This window comes from Plectropomus leopardus, chromosome 2 (genome assembly GCF_008729295.1).
Source record: "Plectropomus leopardus isolate mb chromosome 2, YSFRI_Pleo_2.0, whole genome shotgun sequence".
Classification (NCBI taxonomy): Eukaryota; Metazoa; Chordata; class Actinopteri; order Perciformes; family Serranidae; genus Plectropomus; species Plectropomus leopardus.
In genome coordinates this window covers 19386971-19414644 of record NC_056464.1, presented here as the reverse complement: position 1 = coordinate 19414644, position 27674 = coordinate 19386971, and the positions used below count along the sequence as shown (strand labels likewise).

At 38.7% G+C, this 27674-nt stretch overlaps 3 protein-coding genes across 3 annotated transcripts; all 3 read left to right on the top strand.

The window, feature by feature from the left end:
• Positions 1-898: 898 nt before the first annotated feature.
• Positions 899-11355, top strand: uroc1 (urocanate hydratase 1). The gene is made up of 19 exons (XM_042494700.1): positions 899-1156; positions 1829-1959; positions 2863-2956; positions 3056-3115; positions 3208-3336; positions 3437-3498; positions 3604-3670; positions 4283-4426; positions 4520-4608; positions 5706-5768; positions 5896-6075; positions 6160-6257; positions 6350-6422; positions 7394-7583; positions 7681-7779; positions 7878-7977; positions 10557-10638; positions 10737-10836; positions 10935-11355. The coding sequence occupies exons 1-19, from the start codon at positions 1031-1033 to the stop codon at positions 11073-11075; spliced, it is 2028 nt and encodes a 675-aa protein (XP_042350634.1). The 5' UTR covers positions 899-1030; the 3' UTR covers positions 11076-11355.
• A 2521-nt stretch (positions 11356-13876) lies between these two features.
• On the top strand, positions 13877-21058 carry LOC121949472 (MAP kinase-activated protein kinase 2-like). The gene is made up of 10 exons (XM_042495168.1): positions 13877-14508; positions 16573-16712; positions 17751-17815; positions 17899-17978; positions 18060-18186; positions 18401-18476; positions 18623-18747; positions 20317-20402; positions 20489-20569; positions 20675-21058. The coding sequence occupies exons 1-10, from the start codon at positions 14242-14244 to the stop codon at positions 20909-20911; spliced, it is 1284 nt and encodes a 427-aa protein (XP_042351102.1). The 5' UTR covers positions 13877-14241; the 3' UTR covers positions 20912-21058.
• A 1237-nt stretch (positions 21059-22295) lies between these two features.
• Positions 22296-27447, top strand: si:dkey-197j19.6 (neural Wiskott-Aldrich syndrome protein). Its single transcript, XM_042498302.1, has 9 exons — positions 22296-22696; positions 25142-25288; positions 25546-25632; positions 25729-25813; positions 25939-26014; positions 26100-26184; positions 26327-26483; positions 26570-26802; positions 26897-27447. The coding sequence occupies exons 1-9, from the start codon at positions 22598-22600 to the stop codon at positions 27041-27043; spliced, it is 1116 nt and encodes a 371-aa protein (XP_042354236.1). The 5' UTR covers positions 22296-22597; the 3' UTR covers positions 27044-27447.
• The last annotated feature ends 227 nt before the right edge of the window (positions 27448-27674 follow it).

Here is a 27674-nt window from a genome sequence, read left to right as displayed (position 1 = left end):
GAAATAATACTAAAAACATGTTTTATGCTGATTTATTTCATTTCTGTTCTCTCTCATCTGTGCTATTTTCTTATAATACATTTTACACATACATCATGTGATACAAAGCTTTTATATTTATTAAACTTTGGCTCAGTTTATATTAGCGATGTCACAATAAGGTGTGAAGATTGTACTAAAGACTACCTTTTTTACACTTTCGACTGTGGAGTAGCGTGTTTCCACAGCTGCCATCTGTCCTGCCAGACTGCATTTCTTTAACTTTTACCTCAGCTGAACTTAACTGAACTACTTGGGTTCAACACAGGACTGACTAATGACTTGAAGCAAATACTGTTGAAAGTTTTGTAATAAATAGTTATATCTTATGACACTGGTTCTCATGAGATATTGTTGTTTACTCCTCGTGTATCCGCAGCCTGACATTTGAATAATGGCCTCATACACCATATTGCAAGTTAAATGTGTGAACTCGTGAGCCGCTTCAGCAGAGGGTAGACTTGAGTTCACCATAGACGAGTTACACAAAGACAGTTTTTCTATATCTATTATTATTATTATGACACATTATTTGTCTGAGCATGCGCCCACTAGACTGTAGACCATATATGACATTGAGCTGTAAATGTACACTTTCACATGAGACTTATTATGTAAAGATGAATGGAAATAACATAATTGTACATAATAGTTTTTGACCCGTCCAAAGGTTCTGGCATGCATGTTTGTTTACCAGAGTTACATGTCGAAGCATCAGGGGTCAGAGGTCTGTGACCATGTTTGTCCGCTGAAGCATGTGCCACTTCAAACTCCCTCGAAGGTCAATAATTACCAAACAGCCTTTCTCTGTCCGTGGCGTGCCATTGGTGGATTGCAAAGGGCAAAGACAATCAAAAAGCCAATGAGACCAGAAGTTGCAGAGTGATTGCCCTCCAATGTTCACCAGGGCAGTCTTTCTGAAGAGGACGGCTCGCAGTCAGACCTTCAGTCTTCAGTCTCCAGCGTGATCTCTGCTCAAGTGTGTGACAGGATGTCATCTTTGAAGGAGGTATGCAGTGGTTTACCCCTGGACCCGCTGCCCGCTAACAGGGGAAGAGACCCCAACATGCCACATGCTCCGGTCCGGACCCCCAACCTTACAGCAGAGGAGGAGCGGGTGAGTCAACATACAGACTATTTCTAAAACTCTAAAAGTTTGACTCATTAATTTATAAATCAGTTTTCCAGGTTCATGTAGACCTCTGAAATTCAGTTTTTAAAAAACAGTTTTTTATTAAGTTTTAACGTCATTACTCGTCATTAGGTACTCTTCGGCTTTTCATTCTAACAATTATAAATACTTCCTGTGAAAAGCACTATAATAAAGAGAAGATGCGTCTTATGTTGGGAGTGCTCTTTACATGTGCCAGCTTGACTGCAGTCAAACCGCTATTAAAAGGAAAAGATGACTAACAACAGACGTTATCATGAATCCATGTGAGAGTGAGGAAGATATTACAGCTCACTGTCAAATCAGACAATTACTTTTAATAAATGTTCTCATATGTGGATGCACAATTGACAGTAAGCCATGCTGTGTACTCTGACTCATTGCATCACCATCGCTGGATCACTGGCCGTCCCAAAAAATTGATTATTCTCTAAGGTCCTCAACTGATTGTCTAAACTCAGAGCAAAAACTGAAGTCAATGATTAACAGAGATGCAGTGAGTGCTCTGCTTATTAGCTTAAAACTTTAAAAGATCTGCCCATCTGTCTGACCATATTAAAACACTGATTTGCACTGTTCAGACTGTGTTCACTAACCTACAATGCCTCTTCCCTCTAGTTGGCGCTGAGAAATGCACTGCGTTATTTCCCTCCCACCCACCATGCAACACTTGCACCCGAGTTTGCCCAAGAGCTGCGGCAGTACGGGCACATCTACATGTACCGCTTCTGCCCCACGTTACGCATGAGGTGAAGCAACCTGATGATGTATCCTTTTTTTTTTTTTTTTTTTTTGTACATACTATTAATTTCAGTATTTCATAATAATCCTTTAAAAGCACACAAATGCCTCTAATGGACTTAAAATGATATTCTAAACCTTAATCTAACCAATCTCAGTCCATGCTTAAAGCTAAGCAATTCAACCAACGAAGGCAACTAGCACGAGCCAATCAGAGGGGGGCTGGTCCTACGTTTGCCATGCTAGAAAAGTCAGGGACAATGGACAATATTTCAAGTTTTTCCAGTCTAGCCAGCAGATATCTGGATAACAGATATCAGGGAAAAGGCTCTCTCCTCCATCACTGTTTACTTTCTAACAAGCATCTTCAGACGCTACAGTGGTGATGCTCTGTAAAGGGATATCTGAACGCAGATCAATTTTAGAAAAGCTAATAAAATTGCTAAATTGCTGTCAGATGATAGCTGATGGGCTATTTGTTTTTATCTTTGAACAATTTAAAAGACACATAATTACAACAAAAAAAGGAATACCATTTTTATTTCAGCAGCATGTATCTATCAGACTGAAAAAGCAATTCATTTTATTTTTTATGTTTTATTATAGTAAGCTACCAAACATTTGACTTGTATTTGCAATATTAATAATTTATATAATTTTTTAAAAAATCAATACTTGGCATCAATATACAGATACAACGTTGTGACACAAAATATCAAGATACTGTACAGTATTGGTATTTTTTTCCCCCCACCCCGCAAGTGAACACACCAAACCTTGATAGAAATAAAGGTTGTGTGGCCACAGTGGCTCCTTTTTGGCAAGTGTTTCATACACATTTGTCTTCAAGATGGTTTTGTTTTTCTTCATTCCTCCACGACAGTGACGTGAGTATCCCTCTGTCTCCTCAGAGCTTACTCCATAGATCAGTACCCATGCCGCACTCGTCAGGCCGCCTCCATAATGCTGATGATCATGAACAACCTGGACCCAGCAGTTGCTCAGGTGAGCCTCGAACACAGCTTGTATTAACTTAAAAATAAATGTATGAAGTATTTTGTTAAATCCATAATTGAATTGTCTCAATTTTTCTTTGTCCTTCAGTTCCCCCAGGAGCTTGTCACCTACGGAGGGAACGGACAGGTGTTCAGTAACTGGGCCCAGGTGAGCGCTGAGTTAATGTGTGCTCGTGTAGAGGATGTGGAAGGGATGTATAAATAAATGGACTTTAATGACTTGTGTGTGTCTGGGTGCAGTTTCGCCTTGTGATGCATTACCTGAGCGAGATGACAGAGGAACAGACTCTGGTCATGTACAGCGGTCATCCCATGGGCCTGTTCCCCAGCCTGCCCTCATCACCTCGCGCCGTCATCACCAACGGCATGGTAACTGCCCAAAACACACACACACACACGCTGGATTAAACTTTCAGCTCACATACAACCCAGCACACTAACATATTCTCTTGTTGTTTTCATCCCTCAGGTTATTCCAAATTACTCCTCCAGAAATCAGTATGAAAAGATGTTCGCCCTCGGTGTGTCTATGTAAGTTTTTACGTGCTTTTAAGGAAGAAAATGATGCTGTATTGAGACTTTGATTTTGGTGCTGGTGTTTTGATATAATCTGTTCTTTTGTTTGTCTGTTTTCAGGTACGGTCAAATGACAGCAGGAAGCTACTGCTACATCGGACCTCAAGGGATTGTTCATGGCACTATGGTTTGTGTTTTTCTTTTTTGTGTACACAGCATTTCAGTATGTCTGTATGCAAAAAATCAGTTACTTTTAATCAGTAGTTCCCAAACTGAGAGCCAGGACCCCCAAAGGAAATTTGTGAGATCAGTATCACGAGATGAAACAAGAAAAAAACAAACTTCCAAGCAAACTTATACTTATTTTTCTTCTGTCTAGTGTTTTGGCTGAAGGCATTATGTTTTTGGCTCTGAATGTACCTCAGTCTGTCTAATTTGACACAAACGCTCACCTGAATTCAACGATGAGCTAATCAGATTTTTTTGGTCATATGTCAGAGGTCGATGTCACCGTGACATTGTCTGTATCATTCTTGTGAATAGATATGTCAAGATCACTTTGAGAGAACTTTTACAAATTTGGCACAAACGTCCACTTTGAGACAACAATCAAGTGATTCGAATGTGGTGGTCAAAGGTCAATTATAGTTGAATGTTATTTACACAGTCTGAAAATTCTTAAAATGAAACAACTTGAGGAGAGGAGATCAAGGTCACATGTCAAAACTGTTAGGAATAATGTCTTTAAATCATAACATTCAGTGAACACAGTACCTGTATGATGTGTTTTTCTGTGTAGTTGACTGTGCTGAACGCCGGCCGGAGGTACCTGGGCTCTGGTGACTTGAGCGGGCGCGTCTTTGTGACCTCTGGCCTGGGGGGAATGAGTGGAGCTCAGGCTAAAGCTGCCGTCATTGCCGGGTGTATTGGAGTGATTGCAGAGGTCAGCTGGTGTCCTGTCATTTTCATCTGTACTTACAGCTGACTGGGCCAGGATGAAAAACTTTGTGACTGTGTAAATTTTACTTTTATGCAGGTGGATGAGGCTCCTCTTAGAAAAAGACATGAGCAGGGCTGGCTGATGGAAGTCACCAGCAACATGGAGCACTGCGTCCAACGCATCAGGTAACAGAGAAAGAAAGTCAGTGGGATTGTCTTCATCAGTATTAAAAAGAAATGCTGCGTAATTACTTTTCCTCTTCTTTTCAACTGTTATTGATGGTCATGAGGGGTTTAATGTGACAGATTTTGTGTGTGTTTTTCTGTATGTGTAAGAAACGTCATATTGTCCGCTCTATCCAGTAAAAGTCTAGATGTGCAGCATTTGCAATATCAACTGTCAGCCTTGTTAGTTAAAAAACAGATCCACTCTGCAAAAATAGTCATTGACAAGTAAAGTTCCGTTACATTATCGTTAACAAAATGCATCAAAGTAGTGTCAAAAGTATATATACACACACACACACACACACACACACACACACACACCACACACATAGTGTGTATATATATATATATATATATATATATATATATTGGGGTTTTTTTTTGGTTTTTTTGCCGAATACCTTGATAATATATTTAGGGCTGGACTGTTGCTGCTTTTACAAAATATTTACACAATGACAGTTTTGGTAAATAATCATCAGTAATGTGGATAACTAAGCTGGTAAAGGCAAAAAATAGAAGGTGTTAGATAATGCAGGCTTTAAGACCAGAAAAAGACACTTATGATATTATGATTTCCAAAATCTAAGTTATCTATCAATATAATATCAATATATTGGCTAGCCTTAGCTGGTGGTAGCTTTGTATATTTACAGTGGAGATATAACAGTGATATCAATCTTTTCATCTAATCGAATTTCCCAAAGTGAAGAACTATTCCTTTATTGTTTAATTTTGCTGTTGGTCACAGGGGCATTTATTTTAACTTTTCTTTCTATTTTAATTTATACAACTGTGTCATGTTATGAAGTGCATCTTGTGTTTTCTATTTAAATTCTTAATTTAAAAAAGGAATAGTAACTTTGACTGTCAGAAATGTTGTGGAGTGAAAAGTGCAATATTTGTCATTGAAATGTAGAAGACTAGAAGCGTAAAGTGACATTAAATTAAAGTACTCAGGTGTAGTCCAAGTATATAGATGTCTCACATACCATAACCTCTTCGCTTTAAGCTCTGGTAATTATACAACACTTTTTGTAATTTGTGTGTTTCAGAGAAGCCAAGCGCTCCAAGACTGCCCTCAGTCTGGGTTACCATGGCAACATTGTAGACTTGTGGTGAGTGGCAGGTGAAAACGTGCTGGTGCCCAGACACGACCCCAAAGTCTGCAGCTACAGTGAAAAAGCCACTTTTTGGTGACACACTCTTGACATCTTTGTCCCACTTTTCTGACTTCCTCATCAGGGAGAGGCTGCTGTTGGAGTACGAGAGGACGGGGGAGCTCCTGGTAGATTTGGGTTCAGACCAGACCTCACTTCACAACCCATACAATGGAGGCTACTACCCGGTCCAGCTCAGCTTCCGCCAGGCAAATCAGCTCATGTCGACTGATCCTAACCGATTTCAATCCATGGTCCAAGAAAGGTATTAGTCACCCTTTGCTATAGTACTTTTTTAGCAATATATGTGTCTGTTAAGCTGAAAAAACATGTTTTTTGCATTTGACAGCCTCTGCCGTCACATCAAGGCCATCAACAAGCTGTCCGATGCTGGTATGTTCTTCTGGGATTATGGCAACGCATTTCTCCTGGAGGCCCAGAGAGCTGGTCAGTATTTTAACACTCACACAAACATAATTATCATCATCATTCAGTCCATGTCAGACCAACAAAGAGCCTTGTGTTTCTTCTCTTTATAGGAGCAGAGGTAGAGAAGGTTGGGGGAGGAGCAACAGAATTTCGCTATCCTTCTTATGTCCAGCACATTATGGGGTGAGATATTTTTTTATTTATCTAATCTACCACTGATCCTGTTATACACACTATAAATCACTGGGTCACCATAGCAACAACACAATACTGGATTAATTTTACCCAGAATGTAATACAATGGCTTGTTTTGACCCAGTAAGTGTTTATATTTTTATATTTTTGTGGAGTTATTTACCAAAAAAATATAATGTTTATAAACCATTATAATCTACTCTAGCTCTTTTTAAACTCATATTTCAGTATTTCTTACACATTGTTAATTTATATGTAAATATGTATCCTTGGCATGTACATTACTTTGTACAGATAAAAACACATTTGTGACCACTTTAAGCTAAAATGAGCTTGTTGTTTTACACCAGTCAAATAAGCCATATTTTAGTTTGGAGTAAATAACACCAGGTTAATAAAACCTGGATCGACATAAATTTTCTTGTACTGCAATCAGACACCTTTCACAAGGATTTAGACCTTTGGACACTAAGCACATTGGTTTGGGATTTATGATTGGACTTTTTTTAAATGCATGGTTAAAAATTAAATGAGCAACTGACAAGTAATGTCCTGCAAATTGCAAGAAATTAGTAGATTCAGAAACTTAAAAAAGCTAGTGAAGTCCAGAGATGTATGTTTCTATGCATCATAATTATACATTAAAAACTTTTTAAATAGACTTATTTTTTTTATCATTTTTTCCCCAGGTCATTTCCTTAGTTTTCTTTTTCTTTTCCTCTTTTCAATTTTCTTTTTTTCTGTATAATTGTTTTGTTTTGGTTTTTTTGTGTTTTGTTTTGTTTTCCATTGTTAACGGGATAAAACCCACTTGTACTTGGTTGGTTCAGTTAACCCATTATTAACCCAAAATGGGTACATTTTTAACCGAGTGATTTTCAGTGTGTACTTCACTGTGATCAGGCTTTTTTTCTTTTGATAAACAGTTTGTGATCATTCTCCTTTTGCCTTGTCTGCAGGGATATTTTCTCTTTGGGCTTCGGCCCGTTCCGCTGGGTGTGCACCTCTGGCGATCCCCAGGATCTCGCAGTAACGGATGATATTGCTGCAACTGTCTTGGAGGAAATTAGTGCCAACGTGAGTGATCGCATCAGACAGCAATACAATGACAACATCCGCTGGATCAGAGAGGCAGGAAAACACAAAATGGTGAGTAACATTCAGGGCAACCAGTGCCATCATTAGCTCTCTGCTGGGACATGGAGCTGTAATAAGCTGGTTTCCTCCGTGTATTGGTTTTGTTAAGGTTGTGGGATCTCAAGCCAGAATCCTCTACTCTGACCAGAAAGGAAGAGTCTGCATTGCTTTGGCGATCAACAAGGCAATTGCTGATGGAAGAGTCTCAGTAAGAGGAAATGATTTCATGTTTCCCGTAGTTTGCATTATCTCAAGCTTTCACTGGAGTCTCAGTAACATCTGTCTTCTGTTATTTGTGTTGCGCAGGCTCCTGTAGTTATCAGCAGAGACCATCATGATGTCAGTGGCACCGACAGCCCCTTCAGAGAAACCTCTAATGTGTACGATGGATCTGCCTTCTGTGCAGGTATGTGGTACGATCCGTGATGTGCAAGTTACCGAAAATTAATTCTAGTTACTGGTTACTTATTTCAAGTACTGTAATACAGTAAAAGTTCACCTGTCCCCTGCAAACAATGCAGGTCGGGACTATAGTTACTTTTACACACACTTGAGGCTAAGGAGACTTAAAATAGCAACATGAATTTAATAAAAATGTTTCTGGTACAGGACATAAATCCTCCTCACCAGACTCACCAGCTACAACGAGCCACACAACAAAGCAGTTTCATAATATACATACAATAATAATAAAAAAATAGTCACAAATCAGCTTTAAAATTTCACAAAATATGCTTTGTTGATCAGAATTCTAGTTGTAAAAGTAATAATAAAAGGAGCCCACACTACATCCTCTGGAAGCTTATTCCATGCTTTACAGCATGACGTGTGAGGACGTTTTTAGCCTTTTCAGAGACACACCTCAGTGGAAGTAATTGTAAGTTCCCTCTTAAATCATATGTATTATTACAAAAGTGAAAAACTGTACACATGGTTCACATAAGGTACACATTCAAGAATGAATATAATAATTCAAGTGCTATTGCTGACAGCAGGAAGTGCTATTGCTGAGAAAGTAATAAATGCTGTATGTAATAAGACAAATCAACACTATTAGTCCAAAATAACAATGTATAATTATTCCTGCTAAAATATCATTTTTTTCACAGTCTTCTGCAACTCATAAATTAGTACACTGACTCACGAAAATAACCCAAAAATATAATCTAACTAAGGTTACACAAATGTAGCTGTTGTATTGTTATAGCGTTTTATCATCCGCAATTTCTGCAGTGCTTATTATACAAAAGCTATGCTGGCCAAAACATTTTCAAATGTAAGTTACAGATTAAAACAGTCACCTGCCTTATTCACTTGTTGTGGGCCTGCCCGTGCTTCACTGACTACGGGACAGAAATATTCCAAACTTATCAAAATGTATTTCCTATTCCTGTTGATCCAAACCCTCTAACAGCTGTATTTGTAATCCTGGTGGAGGACAATGTTCGCATAGCCATACAGAGGTTCTTTGCCTTCACGACACTGACAGCCAGATGTCTTATTCTCCTTAAATGGAAGAACATTTCCCCTCAGAGCCATGGGAGAAGGACTCTGGAGGTCCTGCTTCGTATCAAACACGAGAAAATTAGATTCTCCTTAAAAGGCGCCCTAAGAACTTTTCTCCATCTCTGTAATTTATTCATTTATTTATTTCATTTCATGTCCTGGTTCCATGTCCTAAGTTTTTGCAGTTTTATATGTATATACAGTATGTTTGATGTACTCTGCTCATGTCCATGTGCTATTTGTTATGTTCCTCACTTCTCTGTGTGTATTGTCAGGTGGGTGGTAGGGATTGGGGGAAGGTTTGGCTGGATGGGTTATTGGAGGGGCGTTTGAGGGGAGTTTGGGTTGGGTAAGTGGGTTTTTGTGTAAAATTTTATGCTTTTTGGAGGTTTCTTCTCTCTACAGGAATCATATGGACAGGACAAACACACTGTAATATTCATCATGTGTTTTCAGTTTTATGCTCTGTTCTATGGACAGTGCTGCAGTATAACTTCACTTGAAAATGGAGACGCTGCAGACTTTGTGACAGATGGTCAAACATAATGAAGCACCACCACAGTCCCCAGAGAATCTGTTGGTAGTTACTACTGACATACAAATACAACTAAGGCTGTACCAAATGTGATTTTTATATTTTTATTTTATATATATATATATATATATATATATATATATATATATATATATATATATATAAATTGGGGTAGGGTCTAAACTGATTTTTTTTGTTGTTGTTGTGGTTGTAAAAATGTAACTTATGGTGCTGTTTGATTGCTGCTAGACCGCCCGCATTAATGCAGGCACCCTCCCTTTGTGTACAACAAACAGGAGAGCAAACAGTGAAAATTTTGTTTTGAAAGGCAAAATACCAACATGTAGATTGAAGCAGAATATTTCATTCATAGAAAACATGCTGTGAGCTTTGGAAATCATTACATATATACACACACACACACATTTTGATGTCTGGACTCAACAACGGCCATTAACTTTTGGAAATGTTTGCAGGGTTTCTGCAGGTCCCTAAAATGTCTTAAAATCAGTTGTTATAAATATCAAGCCTTAAAAGTCATTAAACATTCCAAAAAATTATGTAATTTCACGTATCTATCCTATGTTCTGATCAATGAGTCAGAAACAATCCTATGCAGCCACCACTGGAATCTACTTCTATAATAATGCTAATGATATTAGTGTGTCCTTATCTTTATGTGCCACTGTGCAGAAATACCCAGTTTAAAGAGAATAAATAGACATACAAAAGAATAAGTAATAAAAGAAAGCTGCACAGCATTCAAATGCTGATTAATTATTCAAATTTCAATGTTATAAATGAAGTTCTGAAGCTTTGAACTAGTCGGTACAGCCCTAAATTCAACACACAAATGTTCCTTTTGCAAAGCTTTCATGTCTCTCTTCATCCACATGAATCAGTAACTCTGCAGGAATCATTTTTACAATGTCTCCCTCTGACAGACATGGCAGTCCAGAACTTTGTTGGTGATGCATTCAGGGGCGCCACATGGGTGGCCCTGCACAACGGAGGTGGTGTTGGCTGGTAAGACGAGTCCAGTAAATGATCATTTGTGTGAAAGGTAATTGTGATTCATCACAAGTCAGTGTGTTTATTACTTTAATCTGCTGTCTCGCCTGTAGGGGCGAGGTGATGAACGGAGGCTTTGGTTTGCTCTTGGATGGCACAGAGGAAGCAGCAAAGCGAGCCAGATTAATGCTTAACTGGGACGTCTCCAACGGGGTGAGAGTGCAGAGAGCAGAGCAGCATGACAGAGTCCAGCCTCACTTTTTGTTTTACAGTTTGCTCTAAGGTAACTGCTGTGTTTCTGTGTGCTGCAGGTGGCTCGTCGCTGCTGGTCTGGAAACTCCAACGCCTACGACACCATCCAGCACACCATGGAGGAGAACCGGCAGCTGCGTGTCACCATGCCTTTTCCTGTACAGGATGAGCATGTATTGGACCGTGCCCTGCAGGGCTAACCAGCGTTTCAGTACAGGTTATCTGACAGCTACACACAGCCACACAGCAAAGGAGACCTGCAACTGTAGTCTCTATATTAGTGTCTAAAGCTGTCAAAAGATCAATGCTACTTAATGAATCAGTGGCAGTGTTGTTACATTTGTTTGCCATAAATACACAGAATGCAAAGTAGGATATAACAATACTGTGCTAGGCTGTTTTAATAATTTAATCTCTTATCTTCTCTAAGAATACACTCTTTTTTGTTCTTCTGAAAATTAAACTACAAGTATGTATAAATTTTAAAGCCCATATGAGTCATTTGTAAGATCAAATAAGATAATCTTTTATTCATCCCACAGCGGGAACATTTGCAACATTACAGCAGTGAAGGAATAGTGCCAACAGGAAGCATCAGAAAATAAAGATAGGGAATAAAATAAAAGGTATATATTGGTAAAAAAAAAAACAACAAAAAAAAAAACCCATCAGTATAATAAGCAAACTGTAAAAAAATGCAAAGCAGTACAATTATAAGTAAGCAGCAAAAAAAACCAAAAAAAACCCACTATAATATGTAAGCAGTAAAAAAGTAAAATATACGTTTTAAAAAAGTTATCTACAAAAATAATTTCCCCATTAATTTCAATCAAAATTTCAATGACAGGTTAGTGGCAGAGGAATGTGGTTATTGGCTCTTTATAATCTATTAATTACATTATTACATAAAAAAATAAATAAAAAAACAGTGGAAAGAAATACACCAGGACAGGATGCCAAAGCCAACTTTTGGTCACAGCTGACAGCAGCAAAGCAACAGGTTTGTTTTTGCCTTTAATTGCATGTTTTTAACTTATATGGCAGCTGGAACCAAGTTTTTGGTTTTTGAAATAAAGCACCTCGCCTTCATGCAACCAGAGACAGATTACTGATACAATCACACAGCATTTTGTATTTTGTCACAACCAGGCTAAAAAAAAGTGTGAAAGGACAACTATACCTAATCCTTGAAAATAGCTTGTAACCACATCAGTAGTCCTGGAAGGAAAAAGAAGAGCTAAACTAACCATGTAAGAAAAGCAAAAACAGGGCCAACCCCAGGCCTCATACTGTTAAACATACAGTTCACCCCCAAAACAAAAATACATATTTTTCCTCTCACCTGTTGTGCTATTTATCAGTGTAGATTGTTTTGGCATAAGTCTCTCAGTGTTGAGGGAACTGGCCACAGAGATTCCTGCCTTTTCTTCAACATAATGAAACTAGATGGCACTCAGCTTGTGGTGCTCAAAGAGGCAAAAATCACTTTGAAATGTCAACAGCAATGTCTCTTTCCAGGAATCACGATCCAGTTACTCTCGATAATCCACAGACCTTGTTGTGAGCAGTGTCATGTTGGAACTATTTTCTTTAATTGCCCGCTGTCACAGCTGCAAGTCTCTCGTCCATAAGTAGATGCCAACTTGTTCTCATCCCACATTGACAAATACTGATGAATTGTCACGCCTCCTCTGCGTCTCATAGCGGTTGAAGGCCACAGAGCTGAAACACATTGTAACGTGGTTAATCTTGTGAAATGGTAATGATTAGGTTAACGTAACAAAAGTACTTGACTAGGTGTAGAACAAAGATCTTGTTTGAGGTTAAAATAATTACGTCTGTAATGTAACAATATTATAACATGACATGTATTTACCGTTTTTAATGTACGTAACGTAACATTAAAACAACACTGACTTTTGTTTTCACAGTGAGCACAAACTTTGGTCTTGTCGCTGAAAGTGCAGCTGTGTTTGACCCATCCACCTCCCCTCGCACCGGCCCTATGCTGAATTTCTTGTTCTTTATGCTACATCAGTTGCTTTCAGCATCTAGTATTGATGGGATGGGTTTACACTGGAGTTAGCTGATGGGCCACTGCGTCTCATAATGACACTGAGGGCTGCCTTCTGCATCAACATCACGTTGAGGGCTTAACAAAGCAGTCATATTTGACACCCTGGGAAGGAGAGCAGGCTGTAGATACATGCTTCCCTCTGCACAGTGATTCGGTTGCGGGGTGTGGTGGAAAGAAAATAGTTCCCCCATGAAACTGCTTACAAAAAGGTCTGTGGATTATCTTGAGTAACCGGGTCAGGATTTCTGGAAGGAGACATTGCTGTTGAGTTTTTCAAATATAATTTTTGTCACTTTGAGCACCACAAGCCGAGTGCCATCTACCTTCATTATGTTGGAGAGAAGGCAGACATCTCTACGGCCGACATCTCCAACACTCAGCAACTCACACCAAAACAATCTATACTGATAAACGGCATTACAGGAAAGCTGAAAAATGTGTATTTTGATTTTCATTGCCCTCTAACACCAGTTATTAACTTTATTTACTATACACATTGTACATGTATAGTGCACAGTTTCCTTTATTTGTCATCTTCAATCATGTACATTACCTTTCCCCTCAGTATTAAGTAAGTATGAAAACAGTGCAAGTCAATAACAAATTGTGTAAAACATAATTAAATAAAAGTCCTAAATAAGTAGATAAAAGTCATTAAAAAAAGTTAGACATGTGTGTTGCTCTGCGTCAGCATAGGATCGAGGATACTGTAGTGTCTCACAGCAGGGGAGATGCCCCAAAACTGTATTAAGGTGAAGCAGCAACTACATTTCAGGAAGTCCTTGATTTGAACAATGTGTTTTTTGGGTTGTTTCTGTCTCTCCACTGGGATGCGTCTTTGCGCGTGGTTCCTTTAAGAAAATGAATTTGAGCCGCTCCGCGCTGACGTAAGGGAATTGGAGAGCTTGGTGAACCCTGCAGGAGGAGGCAGATAACCGTGATGAGGACCAGGCAGGGATACCAGACATCTGCAGCTTTTGCTTTTCTCTCACTCATTTAATGTGTTGTACTGTCTCTTTTGATCATACATCAAGATCAGTTTCTGAAGTTTTCTAATCTAAATATTACGGTTTCAGACCTCCGCCCTTTTCTGTGGGACTCTAAGGAGGTTTTATAGATTGCATACCGCTTTTTTTTTTTTTTCCAGTGTTCAGGATGGGCCAGATGTTCTGTCGAGCAGCACGAAACTCCTCAGGACGTATGAACTAGGATGATACCGGATATTTCCTGTGGCAGACGCTGGTGACATTTGCTCTGTTGCATCACCGTCGGCGTTTACAGAAAAAATAATGCATCATAACCAGGAGGAGCAGTCGGTAAATCCCATTACTGCGCAACACGGGACAGCGCGGCCCAGTGACTCCAACAGTCTGGGCAGCAGCTTGTTGGGCAGCTTGGCCACTGACCTGCAGCCACCTGCTTACTGCAAACTGGAGTTCATGAGACATGCAGTGACAGATGATTATAAGGTCACAGCTCAGGTGCTCGGCCTGGGAATAAACGGCAAAGTCCTGGAATGTTTTTGCAAGAAAACTGGAGAGAAATGTGCCCTGAAGGTGTGTGTATGTCTGTTTTTTTCCCCCCTTTTTTGCGTTGTGTGTGATGTGGAGGCTGCTGCCACTGGAAAGACAGAGAGCAGACATCAATTATTCATTTCTTCTCTGTGATTTCTCTGTTTTATTACTGGAAATGTGTCCAGAATTTATGATTTTTCATTTATTCCTTATGTGGAGTTTAATTATTAGTGATGGTTTAGAATTTATATTGATGTTTGTTTTATTTACAAAGTGGCAATGCACATTAAAGGTCCAGTGTGTAGGATTTAGAGGGATATATTGGCAGAAAATGAATGCAACATGATAAGTGTGTTTTATTTAGTGTACAATCACCTGAAAATAAGAATCATAGTGTTTTCGTTACCTTAGAATGAGTTGTTTATATGGTTTATATCTGCATAGGGAGTGCCATGTTGCACAGCCATGTTTCTACAGTAGCCCAGAATGGACAAACCAATCAATGGCTCTTGGGCAATTTCCGTTGTTGCATCGGCCACCGTAGACAGAAGCCCCTCTGCACAAGCAGCATCATAAAAACAGTGATCTTTTAAAAAGTGAAACAGCTGAATTCAGTGATTCTTTACTGTTTTTCAGAGTTTTCTGAGTTTGTTTGTTTTGGAGAGGAAGAGACCTCTGTGAATAATTCGGGTCATGGTAAAAATCTCCTTAACATCTGGATCTTAAGCTATCAGAGGAAAAAGCAACCACACAAAAGCAGATGCTGGGTTTGCAACCCGTCTCTGAGGAACAGCATTCGAGAAACATTGTAGTTACATGAAACTGCTTCATTCAGTCATTTTATCGGTTTTAATCACCAGGTCTGTTTGTTTTAGAAAATAAGACACCTCTGCGGATAATTTGACCCCTGGTAAAAACCCCTTGAACAATGAACACTAAAAACACTAAATCCCACTAAATCTTACATAATGGACCTGTAGTTAACCTTGAGTGCTTTGGTCCATCATGTAAATGTGGTAGTTTTAGCCATATAAGCTCATTTTCATCTACAGTTCCCTCCAAGTTAATGCTACATTAAAAAAAAAAAAAAAAAAATCACATAAGCACAAATAGTAAAACAATGGCACAACTGTATTGCTTTTTGCATTTTGAGTTGTATGATTTGGCAGAGATGAAATATGAATTAAGCCATGAATGGATGAAACAGTCATTTGAAAGCAAATTGAGTTACTGAGCAGCCCAGACAGAGGACGTGCCTGTCAGACAGTGATGTGCTGTCTCTGGTCCTTTGACATAGTTTCCACTCTGCTCGCTGATTGTTGGGCGGACAATGATTGGCCCTGTTAATACTTTATATAACCATTTGACATTTACCAAAAGTTAAAAGCTGCATTTTATTTCTTTGCTACGCAACATTGAGTATTCACCTTATTAGATAATTATGCTGATTTTTAAAAGACAACTTTGGGAAATCTGTCATTCAGAGCTGGTAAGTCAACAAACAGCTGACTGTAGGGTTGCAGCAAAGCCTTGAGAAAACACTAACAGGAAGAGCAGCCCCATGAGTGCCTCTGCATGTTTTCTTGGGAATATTTTTGGTGGTAAGCCACAACCTAAAAGGTACAATGAAATGTAAAAAGCTAACTCTGTCTGTGGAAGTGATCTTGTATTCTGAGTGGTAAAGCTGTGCATTTGAGCATAAAAGCTTTAGAGCAAAGTCACACCTTCATAAACTCTCATAGCTAAGCTGTTTTCCTCAGGGTTCAGTGTAATATCCACAAGGAATTAGGCTGCATGTCTGAGAAAATAGGATATCCTTCTCTCCCTGGATACCAGAGCCGCAGTGCTGTGTCTTTAAAGATAGAGCACTTGGCCAAATGCAGTCTAAAGTATTCACTCTTAATGTTCTCTCTGTAATGTAGATTAATGGCTTTAATAGTGCTGTAAACAGCGAGTGTTTCCACAATAGGGAATGTGTTTGCCTGTATGTGTGTTTACTGATTTTCTGACAAGATTGTCAGACTGATTCTTTTGTAGACTGGATACATAAAGACAAATATGAAACAGCAGCACTTTATTAATACGTGCTTTTGTTATGTGGAACAGATCCTGTACGATACTCCTAAAGCCAGACGGGAGATTGAACTACACTGGCGAGCTTCTGGAGGTCCCCACATTGTCCGCATACTCAGCCTGTATGAGAACATGCACCAGGGGAAGAAGTGTCTCCTCATCATAATGGAGTGGTGAGCATTACTGTTATTTATTGACTGCTTAGTTGTAGGTCTTTAAAGGGACAGTTCGCCCCCAAATAAAAAAAATGTTTAGTTAACAATTAACTGAAATGTTTTTTCTTGCATCATTTAAGTTTTTTGTTTAGTTTTAATTGACTATATCATTTTCACATTACATTTTTAAAAAGATGTTGACTTCAGTTTATTTCTTTTGTTGGTGATACAAAATATACCCTTTCATTCCTTTTTCCTGTCTGTATACATAACTTTCCATTGCTATTTTGTCCCCTTCTTTTAAATTTAACTGTGCAAACTCAGACTCAAAGACAAAGTGAAGAAAAAGGTGAAACACGGGTCGCTGGGTGGCTTGGTTGGTAGAACGCGCGCCCCATGTTTGGAGGCTATATGTCCTCGTCACAGCGGCCCTGGGCTCGAGTCTGACCGGCGGCCCTTTGCAGCGTGTCATCCCCACTCGCTCTCATAAAGGCTATAAAAGCCCCCAAAATAATAATAATAATCAAAAAAAAAAAAAAGGTGAAATGTGCAATGCAGACTAACAGAGGGAGAAGATGGTAATAATATAGTAGTAATTCTCCCACCTGGGACACAAACTCTTTGAAACACTCACGCCACAAGAACAGCTTCTTCCTGACTGCAGCTCACGTCATCAGCAAGGCCCATGGCCATTGAAAGAAGCTATATTTTTAGAATATGGAAACATTTTCTGATGCTTTCTTTTAAGGTGTACTTTGAAATAAAGCTAATTTGGATATTTAATGTCTTTATTAACAACAACACATCAATATGTTTGTATAAATCTCATAATGTGAAATGAACACAATAATTTGTGATTTTCCCTTTAATGCGTCCTTACTGCTCGTTTCATCCGGGTCTGCCATGGCTCAGAGAACTAGACTCATCTGAGCAGTAAATTGTGACGCACAATGACTCACTTTGTTGTTAGACCACCATTGCAGTGAAGAGCTGTAGTTGTTTGCCAAGAGTCGCCTCACTGCCCCAGTTCTGATCTCTTTGTTAATTTCGTCTCAGTATGGAGGGAGGGGAGCTGTTCAGTCGCATTCAGGCCAGAGGGGACCAGGCCTTCACAGAGAGAGGTGAGCACGCATTAAGCACTTTAAATGTATGGATCTCTATATTGTATCATGCACGTTACATCTTTGTCTCGTCTGTCCATCAGAGGCGTCAGAGATCATGCACGACATCGGCACAGCCATAGAGTACCTCCACCTCATGGACATCGCTCATAGAGATGTGAAGGTGCTACTCGTGTCAAAATAAAGTAATTCACACCTAAATACATTGTTTTGAATCTCCTAATAATTTTTTTTTCTCATGTAGCCTGAAAACCTGCTCTATACAACCAAGGAGAGTAATGCCACACTAAAACTGACAGACTTTGGCTTTTCTAAGGAGACGACACTGCACAACTCCCTCCAAACTCCCTGCTACACTCCATATTATGTCGGTGAGTGTTTGCTCCTGATGAAATCAGCAGGTGCACTTCAACTGTGCCAGGGTTATAAATGTGGTATTCTAGACATGATTTTTGGATATGGCTGTTGTTATTCACGCTCATGTTTTCCGTGTGTGTGTGCGTGCATATTGACCTGCTTTTGTAGTGTGTCTTTCATTCTCCACGTCGTCATGTGTTTTTTTTCTATATCTGTTTGTCAATTCAGCCCCAGAGGTGCTTGGGCCAGAGAAATATGACAAATCATGTGACATGTGGTCTCTGGGCGTAATCATGTACATTCTGTGAGTATCATGTGCGTCTGCAACTCATTCAACTTAATGAAACCTTTTGAGCTGTTCTGGTATACTGTATAATAATGTTCAATTCTGTGTTTTTGGTCAATGATTACAGCAAAGTTAATTAATCTCTTCTGCTCTTCTGTTTCTAGACTGTGTGGGTTTCCTCCATTTTACTCAAACACAGGTCAGGCCATCTCTCCTGGCATGAAGCAGAGGATCAGGTTGGGCCAATATGAGTTCCCCAACCCTGAGTGGGCTGACGTTTCTGAGGAAGGTCAGCCTTTAAACATAAAACTCATTAATAACAAGGAAAAGATTTCAAAACTTTAACATGGTTTTGCAAATTTTCAGTATTCCAAGTTCTTACTTCGAATGAAAATCAGCAGAAGGAGGATATCATGAATAAAAATGGCAAACAAAAATCGTATTCATCATAAAAATTGTATAAGCTGCTAATGTGTTTATATTAACAATGTAGCAAATGGGTCGCTCATGTGCCCACAGAAACTTCACTCGAATGCAATTTCCTCCAGCTCCCCAGAGAGCTCTAGCATCTTTGAACTCATTGATTTGGTTTTAAGACCCACAACTTTACCATTTTGGGTTTAGTCCGATCACTCTCTCTCCTCTTGTTTTCAGTCAGAAGCAACTGTTTTAGGCAAAAAAGAAAGACAAAAACTGACAAATCGACTACACGCTACCTGTCCAGCACCAAATGACACAATGACAAAATTAGAAACTTCTAACTTCTGAACATGGACAACCATTTTTCAGCTCAACTGCCGAAAGAAAATGTTTGCGTTGTATGTGTCTGCAAACCACAGATATATCGCATGTGTTCGTTTTTTTATATGATTCCAACATCTCTAGTCAGCTACCAAGCTGCAGAATACTGTTCAAGACCAGTGAACTGCAAAATCAGTTGTTTTTTGGAAAGACGTTGGTGGCATTTCCAGCTTTGAACCAGGTGTTTTGAACCAAAACATGAACCAAGTGGTTTTTGAGCTTAAACATATCCACATGTAAACCACACAAATATAGTGTCAACCTCTCCCCTCCATAAAATGTTACATATTTGTGGTTTACAGAAACATAAAATGTCAACATTTATTCTGGCAGCTGAAGATCTACATATCTTTTTCAGGAGTTGGTAGAGACCAAAAACAGCTAAAAGAGAGCGAGTAATAGACTACCTTCATCAGGTGGCAAGACACACAACTCAAAATGAATGACAATGTTGCTCTGTAATAGCTTCAGATGTAACAAAGCAACTGCTAAAATGTCTTCCCTTTAAGACTTTAAGGTCCAGTTTGTAGGATTTAGGGGCATGAAATGTTATAATATTCATAACTATTTTTTTAAATTATTTTTTAATCACCTGAAATTAAGAATCGGTGTGTTTTCCTTAATAGTTCTCGTACACGCTAGGCACACAGAAATTTCAGTTCTGCAACCTCACTGCTAGATGCCACTCAGTCCCACACATCCTACACACTACACCTTTAATACTATCACAAGATGCCTAATTTGAAGGTGGTCCAATTTTGTCTAAAAGTGATAGAAGAACTTTTTCTCTAACTCTAAAATCAAAAATGTCAGTCTCTGCACAAGAAGTGTAATACAGAGTATCACTGTCATTTACAGCTTGTTGTCTGCCCCCAAGTTGCAAAAAATAACAGATTAATGCAGTTTAAATGTACCATGCTAAACTGACCTAATCACGTGTTTAAATATTCCCGAAAACAACCTCCACAACATCTCCAGTTAACGCAAAAGAGAGCTTCATATTGCACTTAGGATTTATTGGATTAAATGCTTGATGATGTTTAATTGTGTTTTGTAGCCAAACAGCTCATCATTCAGTTACTAAAGACGGACCCCAGTGAGAGGATGACTATTGGACAGTTCATGAACCATCCCTGGATTAGTGTAAGTTAACACTTTGTCTGTTTGCCTGCAGACCTGTTCATTGTTCTCCTTGCATTCATAAAATGTGTGTGTTTTTTATACTGCAGCAGTCAATGGTCGTCCCTCCGACACCCCTACACACCTCCCGTGTTTTGACAGAAGACAAGGAGCTTTGGGAGGATGTGAAGGTAAGACCTGCTCGGTCTAGATTGGTTTATTTTCAGTATGTGACCACAAGATGGCGTTAAAGCACAAACACATTTACAGCACAAAGTGTTTCCATTTTCCAACAGGAGGAAATGACCAGCGCCCTGGCAACAATGCGTGTTGACTATGACCAGGTGAAGATCAAAGACCTGGACACGTCCAACAACCCTCTGCTCAACAAGAGACGCAAGAGGCCTGTGCCTGCAGGAGGGGACACAGGACGAGGAGACAGTGATGGAGGTGATGGAGGAGTGGTGTGTAATAGTCACAGAGAAGTAAAATTTTCAGAGGAGCACGGGAAAATGATCATTGGACAAAAGTAGTTTAAAACTATGAAAGCCAGACTGAGCAGTTTACATATCGCTTATTGTATTTCACTCACTTTCCTCCATCTTTGTATCACTGCACTAACTCATGTCATTTATTTTGATTGTTACCACTCTAACATTTCAAATAAAATAGTTTTTTTATGTTTTACAGCTGTGTTGCACTGTCACATTTGTACAGAAAACACAGTTTGTTTGAAACAGAGAGAATTATTTAACCTTTTCAGAGATGGTTGTTGCTGTCTGGTGAAAATCAGAGAGCAAGTTGAGATGCAGAGAATTTAGGGCAGTGTGAGAAATTAGTTCTTCTTGCTGTAAACAAAGAAAGACTGTATGTGGAAGTCATAAAGAACATTTATTAGGGCAGGATTACTTTCAAATAACCTCTTTAGGGGACTTTCATAATGGTTAGTTATGTGGGTATTGTAGTGTGCTCATTCAAGGGACATTTAAACCTTGAGAAGTGAAGGTGATAATGTGCCTCTTGCATTGTGCGTCTATCCACATTCCCAGACATTTCCGCACACTTGAAATTTCTTCCGCTGAGAGCCTCTGCCAAGCCATTAATACTGCCTGTACACTGGTGACTCATTTTGGTTTTGGGCTGCAAGATAAATTATCGTTTTTAGTTTTTTTTGTTGAGTAACCTGAGGAAAATGGAAGCACAAGAGCTTCAGTGAGCTGGAACTATTGCACTGAACCTGCAAACCCAACACCCACTGTTAATTTTTCATGTGCACAGGATAATGCAGGTGTAGCTGAACAACAAGTAGACAGAATCCATTACAAATAGCAGTCTGGCAGTTAAAATACTACACAATTAAAAGGACACAATGTAAACAAAAAAAAATTATTACAAAATAAAGTACTCATTAAGCGGCAGAATAATCCCAGCCAGTGTCACATTATTATATAATATTCTCAGTATATTAACATGTAAGCATAATCTCAATGTTGTATGGTTGGGGTGGGCCCAAACATAATATAAAGTCTGGAAGTTAAATCTATAACAATGGATCACTGAATTGGCCTACAGGGCCACCACCTACAAATGTCACTCAAATATAAAATAATAATAGTAATAATAATAATATATATTTTTATTATTATTTAATACAGGACATTATATGAACAAAACACACAAACATATGATGATATGACAATATACTCTCACAAAAAAACAAACAATTGGAAACGAATGAAAAAAGTAAATAAAAATGTAATATTTTTAAGATAAAATAAAATTAGTAGGATCCCTTCATTAACTCAAATAATATGGTTGACTGACTTAACTGACAACTAATGTTTTTCTATTTATTTTTAATTTAGGGATCCCAGAGAAACTAAGTGGAGTTACGCTCTTTGTTTAAATATGCATGCTAAGACATGACCTGTCATGCTATTGATATTGTGATATATTTTGGATACATATTATTAACATATATGTCCTCTTGTTTTCTTTTGCCATAGACTGTGTATAGCACAGTTGTTCAGTTAGGGAGGGAAAGCCACAGAGTGTACACAGTGTACACCAAGTCAAATAAATTTGCATGATGCCCAGCTGCAATGGAAATGTTTCCATTCAAACCAGTTACAGTGAAAACAGGACTGAATGTGTTGGGTTCAGACAATAATGAAAGGACCAGGTAGTGAAAGTGACAAGTGGAAAACAAGGGTCTTGTGATGGCGTCAAGTCTGAGTCCCGGGTTTCATGCAATGAGTGATCTGCTGACCATCCGTGAGAAAGGTGTCCTCTTTACTCTGCTCGAACCTCAGTGTACGGTCAGTTCATTTCATTACTGTCTCTTCACATTAATATCTGTAAAATACAACTTAACATTGATTTACTGTAGGAGTTTTCTGTATATATAAACATTCTGAAACAGTTTCAACAGAATTAAATGACCATCTGAGTGTGGTATATTCTTTCCATCTCCATAAAGTAACACTTTAAGAATTAATGGAACTTATAGTTAAATAAGAATGTTGACAAAGAAGAGAATGTGGATTTTTAAGGTGAAATATTTGGAAAGTAAGATTTCAGCTGTTAAATTGAACATGCGGACGTTCTTGTGTTTCCTGGAGTTGTTTTGTGCTATCAGCTACATTTAGAGGTGACCTGCTGGATGAATGGGCTTTCTGTGAGGGCTGTTTTGTTTACAGTTATAGTATCTGCTGCTTGTTTTGCCTGACACTACTACACCATGTTACAACAGCAAGTGCTGCAAGATGTAAAAAACTACATGCTTTAAAAGCACATAGAAGCAAAATATTGAAATAAACAACAACAAAGAAAGAAACTGAGAAGGGGGAAATTTAAATAAAATTTAATTGGTCAAATCCTATTAAGTCCATAGAATGAACAGATAGATGTCTATGTGTGTGAAAAGTAATGGATTGTCCAGCCTCAAGACTTCAGACTGTAATTTCACAAAATTTGAGCACTGTGATTAACTAATGATTGAGATTTTTTTCTTATCATGCATTACAGGGAGTTGCACTAATTTGTGAAAAGATAACTCCTTATCATTAAAAACAAAACCTTTGAAATATTCCTTAATGACAAGAGAATGCAGTTGGTCTAATAGACAGATATAACAGTGTGTCGTCAGCAAAACAGTGAATATTAGATGTCAAAGTTAACAGAGAAAGGTTGAAACCTTAATCCCACTTTTTGCGAACGATGGTGATTTGCTGTTGTCACCATGGTGATGTAGGATCTGACAGAGTGAACCTAGTTTATGTCAGGGCTGTAATATAATGGGAAGTGAAATGGATCATTTCTCAGCATCATCAGCCTCTAAAAAGAGGCCACAGTCTCTCTGAGGAGCTGCCTCACTGCTACACTCTGAAACTAAACCAGAATACCTCAAAAGTTATTCTGAGTCAGGTAGCAGTTTGGTGGTGAGACTGTGTAAACTTTTCCCACCCATTCCCCAGAATAAAATGTTGGCATTGTGCATTTTTACAAACTATGAATATCTTACCCTTATAAGTTTCAACAACATTTCTAAAGTGGCATAGTTAAGATTACACGTGCCTGAGCTCAGTTTCTCAGCAGTGGGAGGAGGGATGGTGACAATGAGGCAAGGCAGCAGTGGATAACTGTTCAAGACTGAGAAAAGTGTGTTTTGTTTTGTTTTTTACAGGAGAATGGGACATAATCAGCTGTGTTTGTGTTGACAAAAGTGGGTATTTTAAGCCAAAAAATAATGTTTTCCTAATCCTAACCAAGTAAAGTATCGTTAAACAACATTTGACATGGTATCTTAAAAATTAGCCATAACATTAAATACTTAATTTAAAGTTAAGTACTTAACATAAAGTTACGTAGGCTAGGTTTAGGGAAAGAAACATGGTGATGATGTACCTTTGGATAACACAAAGTTCACTTGGTCTTACAAGGGAAATGATCATCATCACGTCTTCTGGGGGAAAGCCGTGTGTATGTTTGACCCACGCACCACCTCAACCTGCCTGCTTAGGTGGACATTCACTCTATAAACTACTTCCATCTTTTATTCCATCATTGGTCTCTTGATCGCAGCCTTCTTGACATGAATTCCTGGCTCATGATTACATGTGTTACATGTAAAATATGGTGTCTTACTTTGTGTAAACATATATATGAACAGTGCATGAAATAACCTGAACAAAGTGGTAAAACCTAAAACCTGACGTATTAGGATATGCGCTACATGTGAACTTATGAAATGCAAATGTAACATATCTGTGGTTTGCAGAATTGTACAATGCCAGCATTTATTCTGTCGATTGGGTTGAAACTTTCTTAAGGAAGAGTTGAGACAAATATAAAATACCAGTAGAAAGAAAACAGTACTGATCGTAGGGAGGATACACAAAAAATAACTAAAGTTTGTTTGCTTTTTGTGCTTTTTACCCCTGTTGTAATGTTTTTGTTGTACTTTTTTTCATTTAACCTCCTTCCTTTTGTAAAGTACTTTGTAACCCAATTTTTGAAACATCCTATATAAATTAAATTTTAGCCCCTTACTGTACTTATTAATCAAGAAACTTTTTGGGGGGACTTAAAAGTCTTCCCTTTCTGCATCACCAGAGAAAAGATTTCCAAGGGCTTAGCACAGCAAAATCCTTGTTTGCCTTCGTGACAGGATGATATGTAAAACTGTTATTTTTGTTGATTAGTCAGTATTTGAATAATTGTATTCCATAGCCATGTTTCATATGACGACTTATTTATTTCAGCTGATCAAATCTGCAGTAGCACAGGTTCTAGTGGCCACAGAGACTGAGGGTGAGACTCCAAGCTGGAGTTGTTTGGGTTGTGGTGCACTGTGTCTCATTGAGGATAAGTCCATTCACACCCACTTCCTGCGTCTGTACTGTGTCAAGGTAAGAGGAACTGCCAAAATGATAAGAGATACTCCATCTACTCATATCACTAACACATCTACTTCCTCAGTGAAGTGACATTTTAGCTTTATTTTTCTGAGCACAGTCAAAGCACATGTGCATGAGTGGGACAGCTTGTAGTGTTTTCTTTTCTTTTTCTTTTTTTTTTTTGCAGTTTCCTTTAATGACAATAATTTGATGGGTGTGCCTGTCCATTTCCTCACGTAACCTTTCCTTCATGCTTTCCTCAAACACAGCATGCCAAGTTTCTGTGGGAGCAGGAGCTTTACATACCATTCCAATACACTGCAACTCGCACGTTCTTCCACACCTTCCCCGCAGATGTGAGCATACCTGTTTTAAGATTTCAGTGAATGCAACATGTACATCAGAGTATTAGTTCTGAGTTGACTTAAGGTGGATTTACTGTGTTTGCACAGGAACACCAGGTGGGCCTCAACTTTGCAGATGAGATCGAGGCAGAGGAATTTCATTTTGTGGTGGAGGTGGTCCAAAGAAACCAAGGTTAGAATAACAGCGAAAAGATGTGTGTCAATGTCAAATGTGTTTGCTATTTTCACATTAAAACCACCTCTCTCAATTGTTTTTAGTTTCTTGTTTCCTCTCATTTTATGTCTTCTGTTTTGTAGAAAAGACAACGGGGACGACAGAAAAAGAAAAGGCTGAAAATGAAATCAAGCCAACAAGTGATTCTCCTGATTCAGGGTGACCAAAATTGTTCACATTGATAGATGTGAAGATGAGAAGAGAGCAGAAGATTAAAGTGATGGTTTTCTTTATGTTTCTGTAGAATTGAGCCACTTGACCATTTGGACGAGGAGCAACAATCCCCCACAGATTCACCATCCATAGGGACAACACCACCCATCAGTTCAGTAAGTCAGATTATGGGATTCGTGAGCTAAACAGAAACTCTAACAGACTGAAAGTTTTTTATTGTGACACTCTCAAATTGTAATAAGTCCGTGTAGAAACAAAATGATAAAAGAGTCTGTTCCCTGTTGTATTTTCTTTGAGAACTTAAAGGATCTGGATCCTGCTATGAGGAGGCTGTTGATTCAGGCAAAACTCACTGAGGAAGACCTGAAAGACAAAGATGTCACTGAGGCTGTCGACTACATTATCAACCAATTCGGAGGACTTAAGGCTGTGCAGAGAGCGCTGAGGAATAGAGGCACTTTATCTAGAAAAATAGTATATTATATGCTTCTTTAACACTTCTTAAGTTTATTTTATGCTTCTCGATGCTCTACTTGACAGGCCCAGTATCTCAGACGTTGCCAAGAGCCGCAGGGGCATCCATCAGCCTTGTTCTAAACAAAGGGCCCTTGCCCCCCGTTCCCTCCATCAAAGACAGCACCACCTCCCAGCAGACACCATGGCACACAAACACACAACGCCAGAGTGAGATTTCCTCTTGGATTCCTCCTCCTCCATCTACGCCTGCTCCAGTTCTTTCAGAGAGGATCAGAAAGAGTGCGAGTTTCAAACACGTAAGAGGACCAGGAAATATGCTGATACTGTTCTGTGAGTTTGAATATGTAAAATGTGCTGTCTGAATGATAACTTCTGTTTTTCTGGTGTCAGGTGGGCTCCTCGGCAGCTGGAGGCAGAGGTGACCTTATCCTGAAAACACTGAGAGAAGTACTTACACAAAAACAGCAGCTCAAAGGAAGCACAAGTGAAGGTGGAAGTCAAATGGAGCTGGACACTAACAGCGACAGGCAGCTTTAAACTAACTTTGGTTTTCTGTGTGTGACACACTCATAAAAAATGTGTAATAAGGCTAAGATGATGCTTTTTTTCTCTTTTTCTCATACAAGACCACAGCTGGATTAACCTGTTATGAGGCCCTGATTGTCAAAAGTTACTGCTGTGCCCCACGTCTCAGTGTATTGTGTTCATAACCTGTTAAGTAAGCTTCATTATTTGCTCAGACCCCCCAAAGCCAACTAGTAGTCATGCACTGAAATGTCACAAAAGTGCATTTTCCTTGTGTCCGTTTGTTTGTTCAAAACGTTATTTACTCAGTTCAACTCATTCCGACTTTATTTATTCCCTTTATTTATCCCTACAAGATGACAAATACATAAAAGAAATAAGTTAATCATGAAACACTGATCATCACAAACCTTAAACAAAGACTACAAGATCAGTGTTTCATGATTAACTTATTTCTATATATATATATATATATATACACACACATATATATATATATATAATATATATATATATATATATATATATATAATGAATTGGTTATAGAAAAAAAAGCCTTAAAAATAACATTCCAAAACACTACATTTTTACTTGGTACTGTCTCCGTCTCAGACAAAGAGGTCTGCAGGTATATCACCAACTG

Coding starts and splice junctions, on each gene's coding strand:
- uroc1 (XM_042494700.1), top strand. CDS start 1,031: ATGTCATCTTTGAAGGAGGTATGCAGTGGTTTACCCCTGGACCCGCTG. Junction 7,978..10,556: donor TGGATCTGCCTTCTGTGCAG/GTATGTGGTACG, acceptor TCCCTCTGACAG/ACATGGCAGTCCAGAACTTT. Junction 10,639..10,736: donor AACGGAGGTGGTGTTGGCTG/GTAAGACGAGTC, acceptor TCTCGCCTGTAG/GGGCGAGGTGATGAACGGAG.
- LOC121949472 (XM_042495168.1), top strand. CDS start 14,242: ATGCATCATAACCAGGAGGAGCAGTCGGTAAATCCCATTACTGCGCAA. Junction 18,477..18,622: donor GGCGTAATCATGTACATTCT/GTGAGTATCATG, acceptor TTCTGTTTCTAG/ACTGTGTGGGTTTCCTCCAT. Junction 20,403..20,488: donor TGAACCATCCCTGGATTAGT/GTAAGTTAACAC, acceptor TTTATACTGCAG/CAGTCAATGGTCGTCCCTCC.
- si:dkey-197j19.6 (XM_042498302.1), top strand. CDS start 22,598: ATGGCGTCAAGTCTGAGTCCCGGGTTTCATGCAATGAGTGATCTGCTG. Junction 22,697..25,141: donor TGCTCGAACCTCAGTGTACG/GTCAGTTCATTT, acceptor TATTTATTTCAG/CTGATCAAATCTGCAGTAGC. Junction 25,814..25,938: donor GGTGGTCCAAAGAAACCAAG/GTTAGAATAACA, acceptor TCTGTTTTGTAG/AAAAGACAACGGGGACGACA.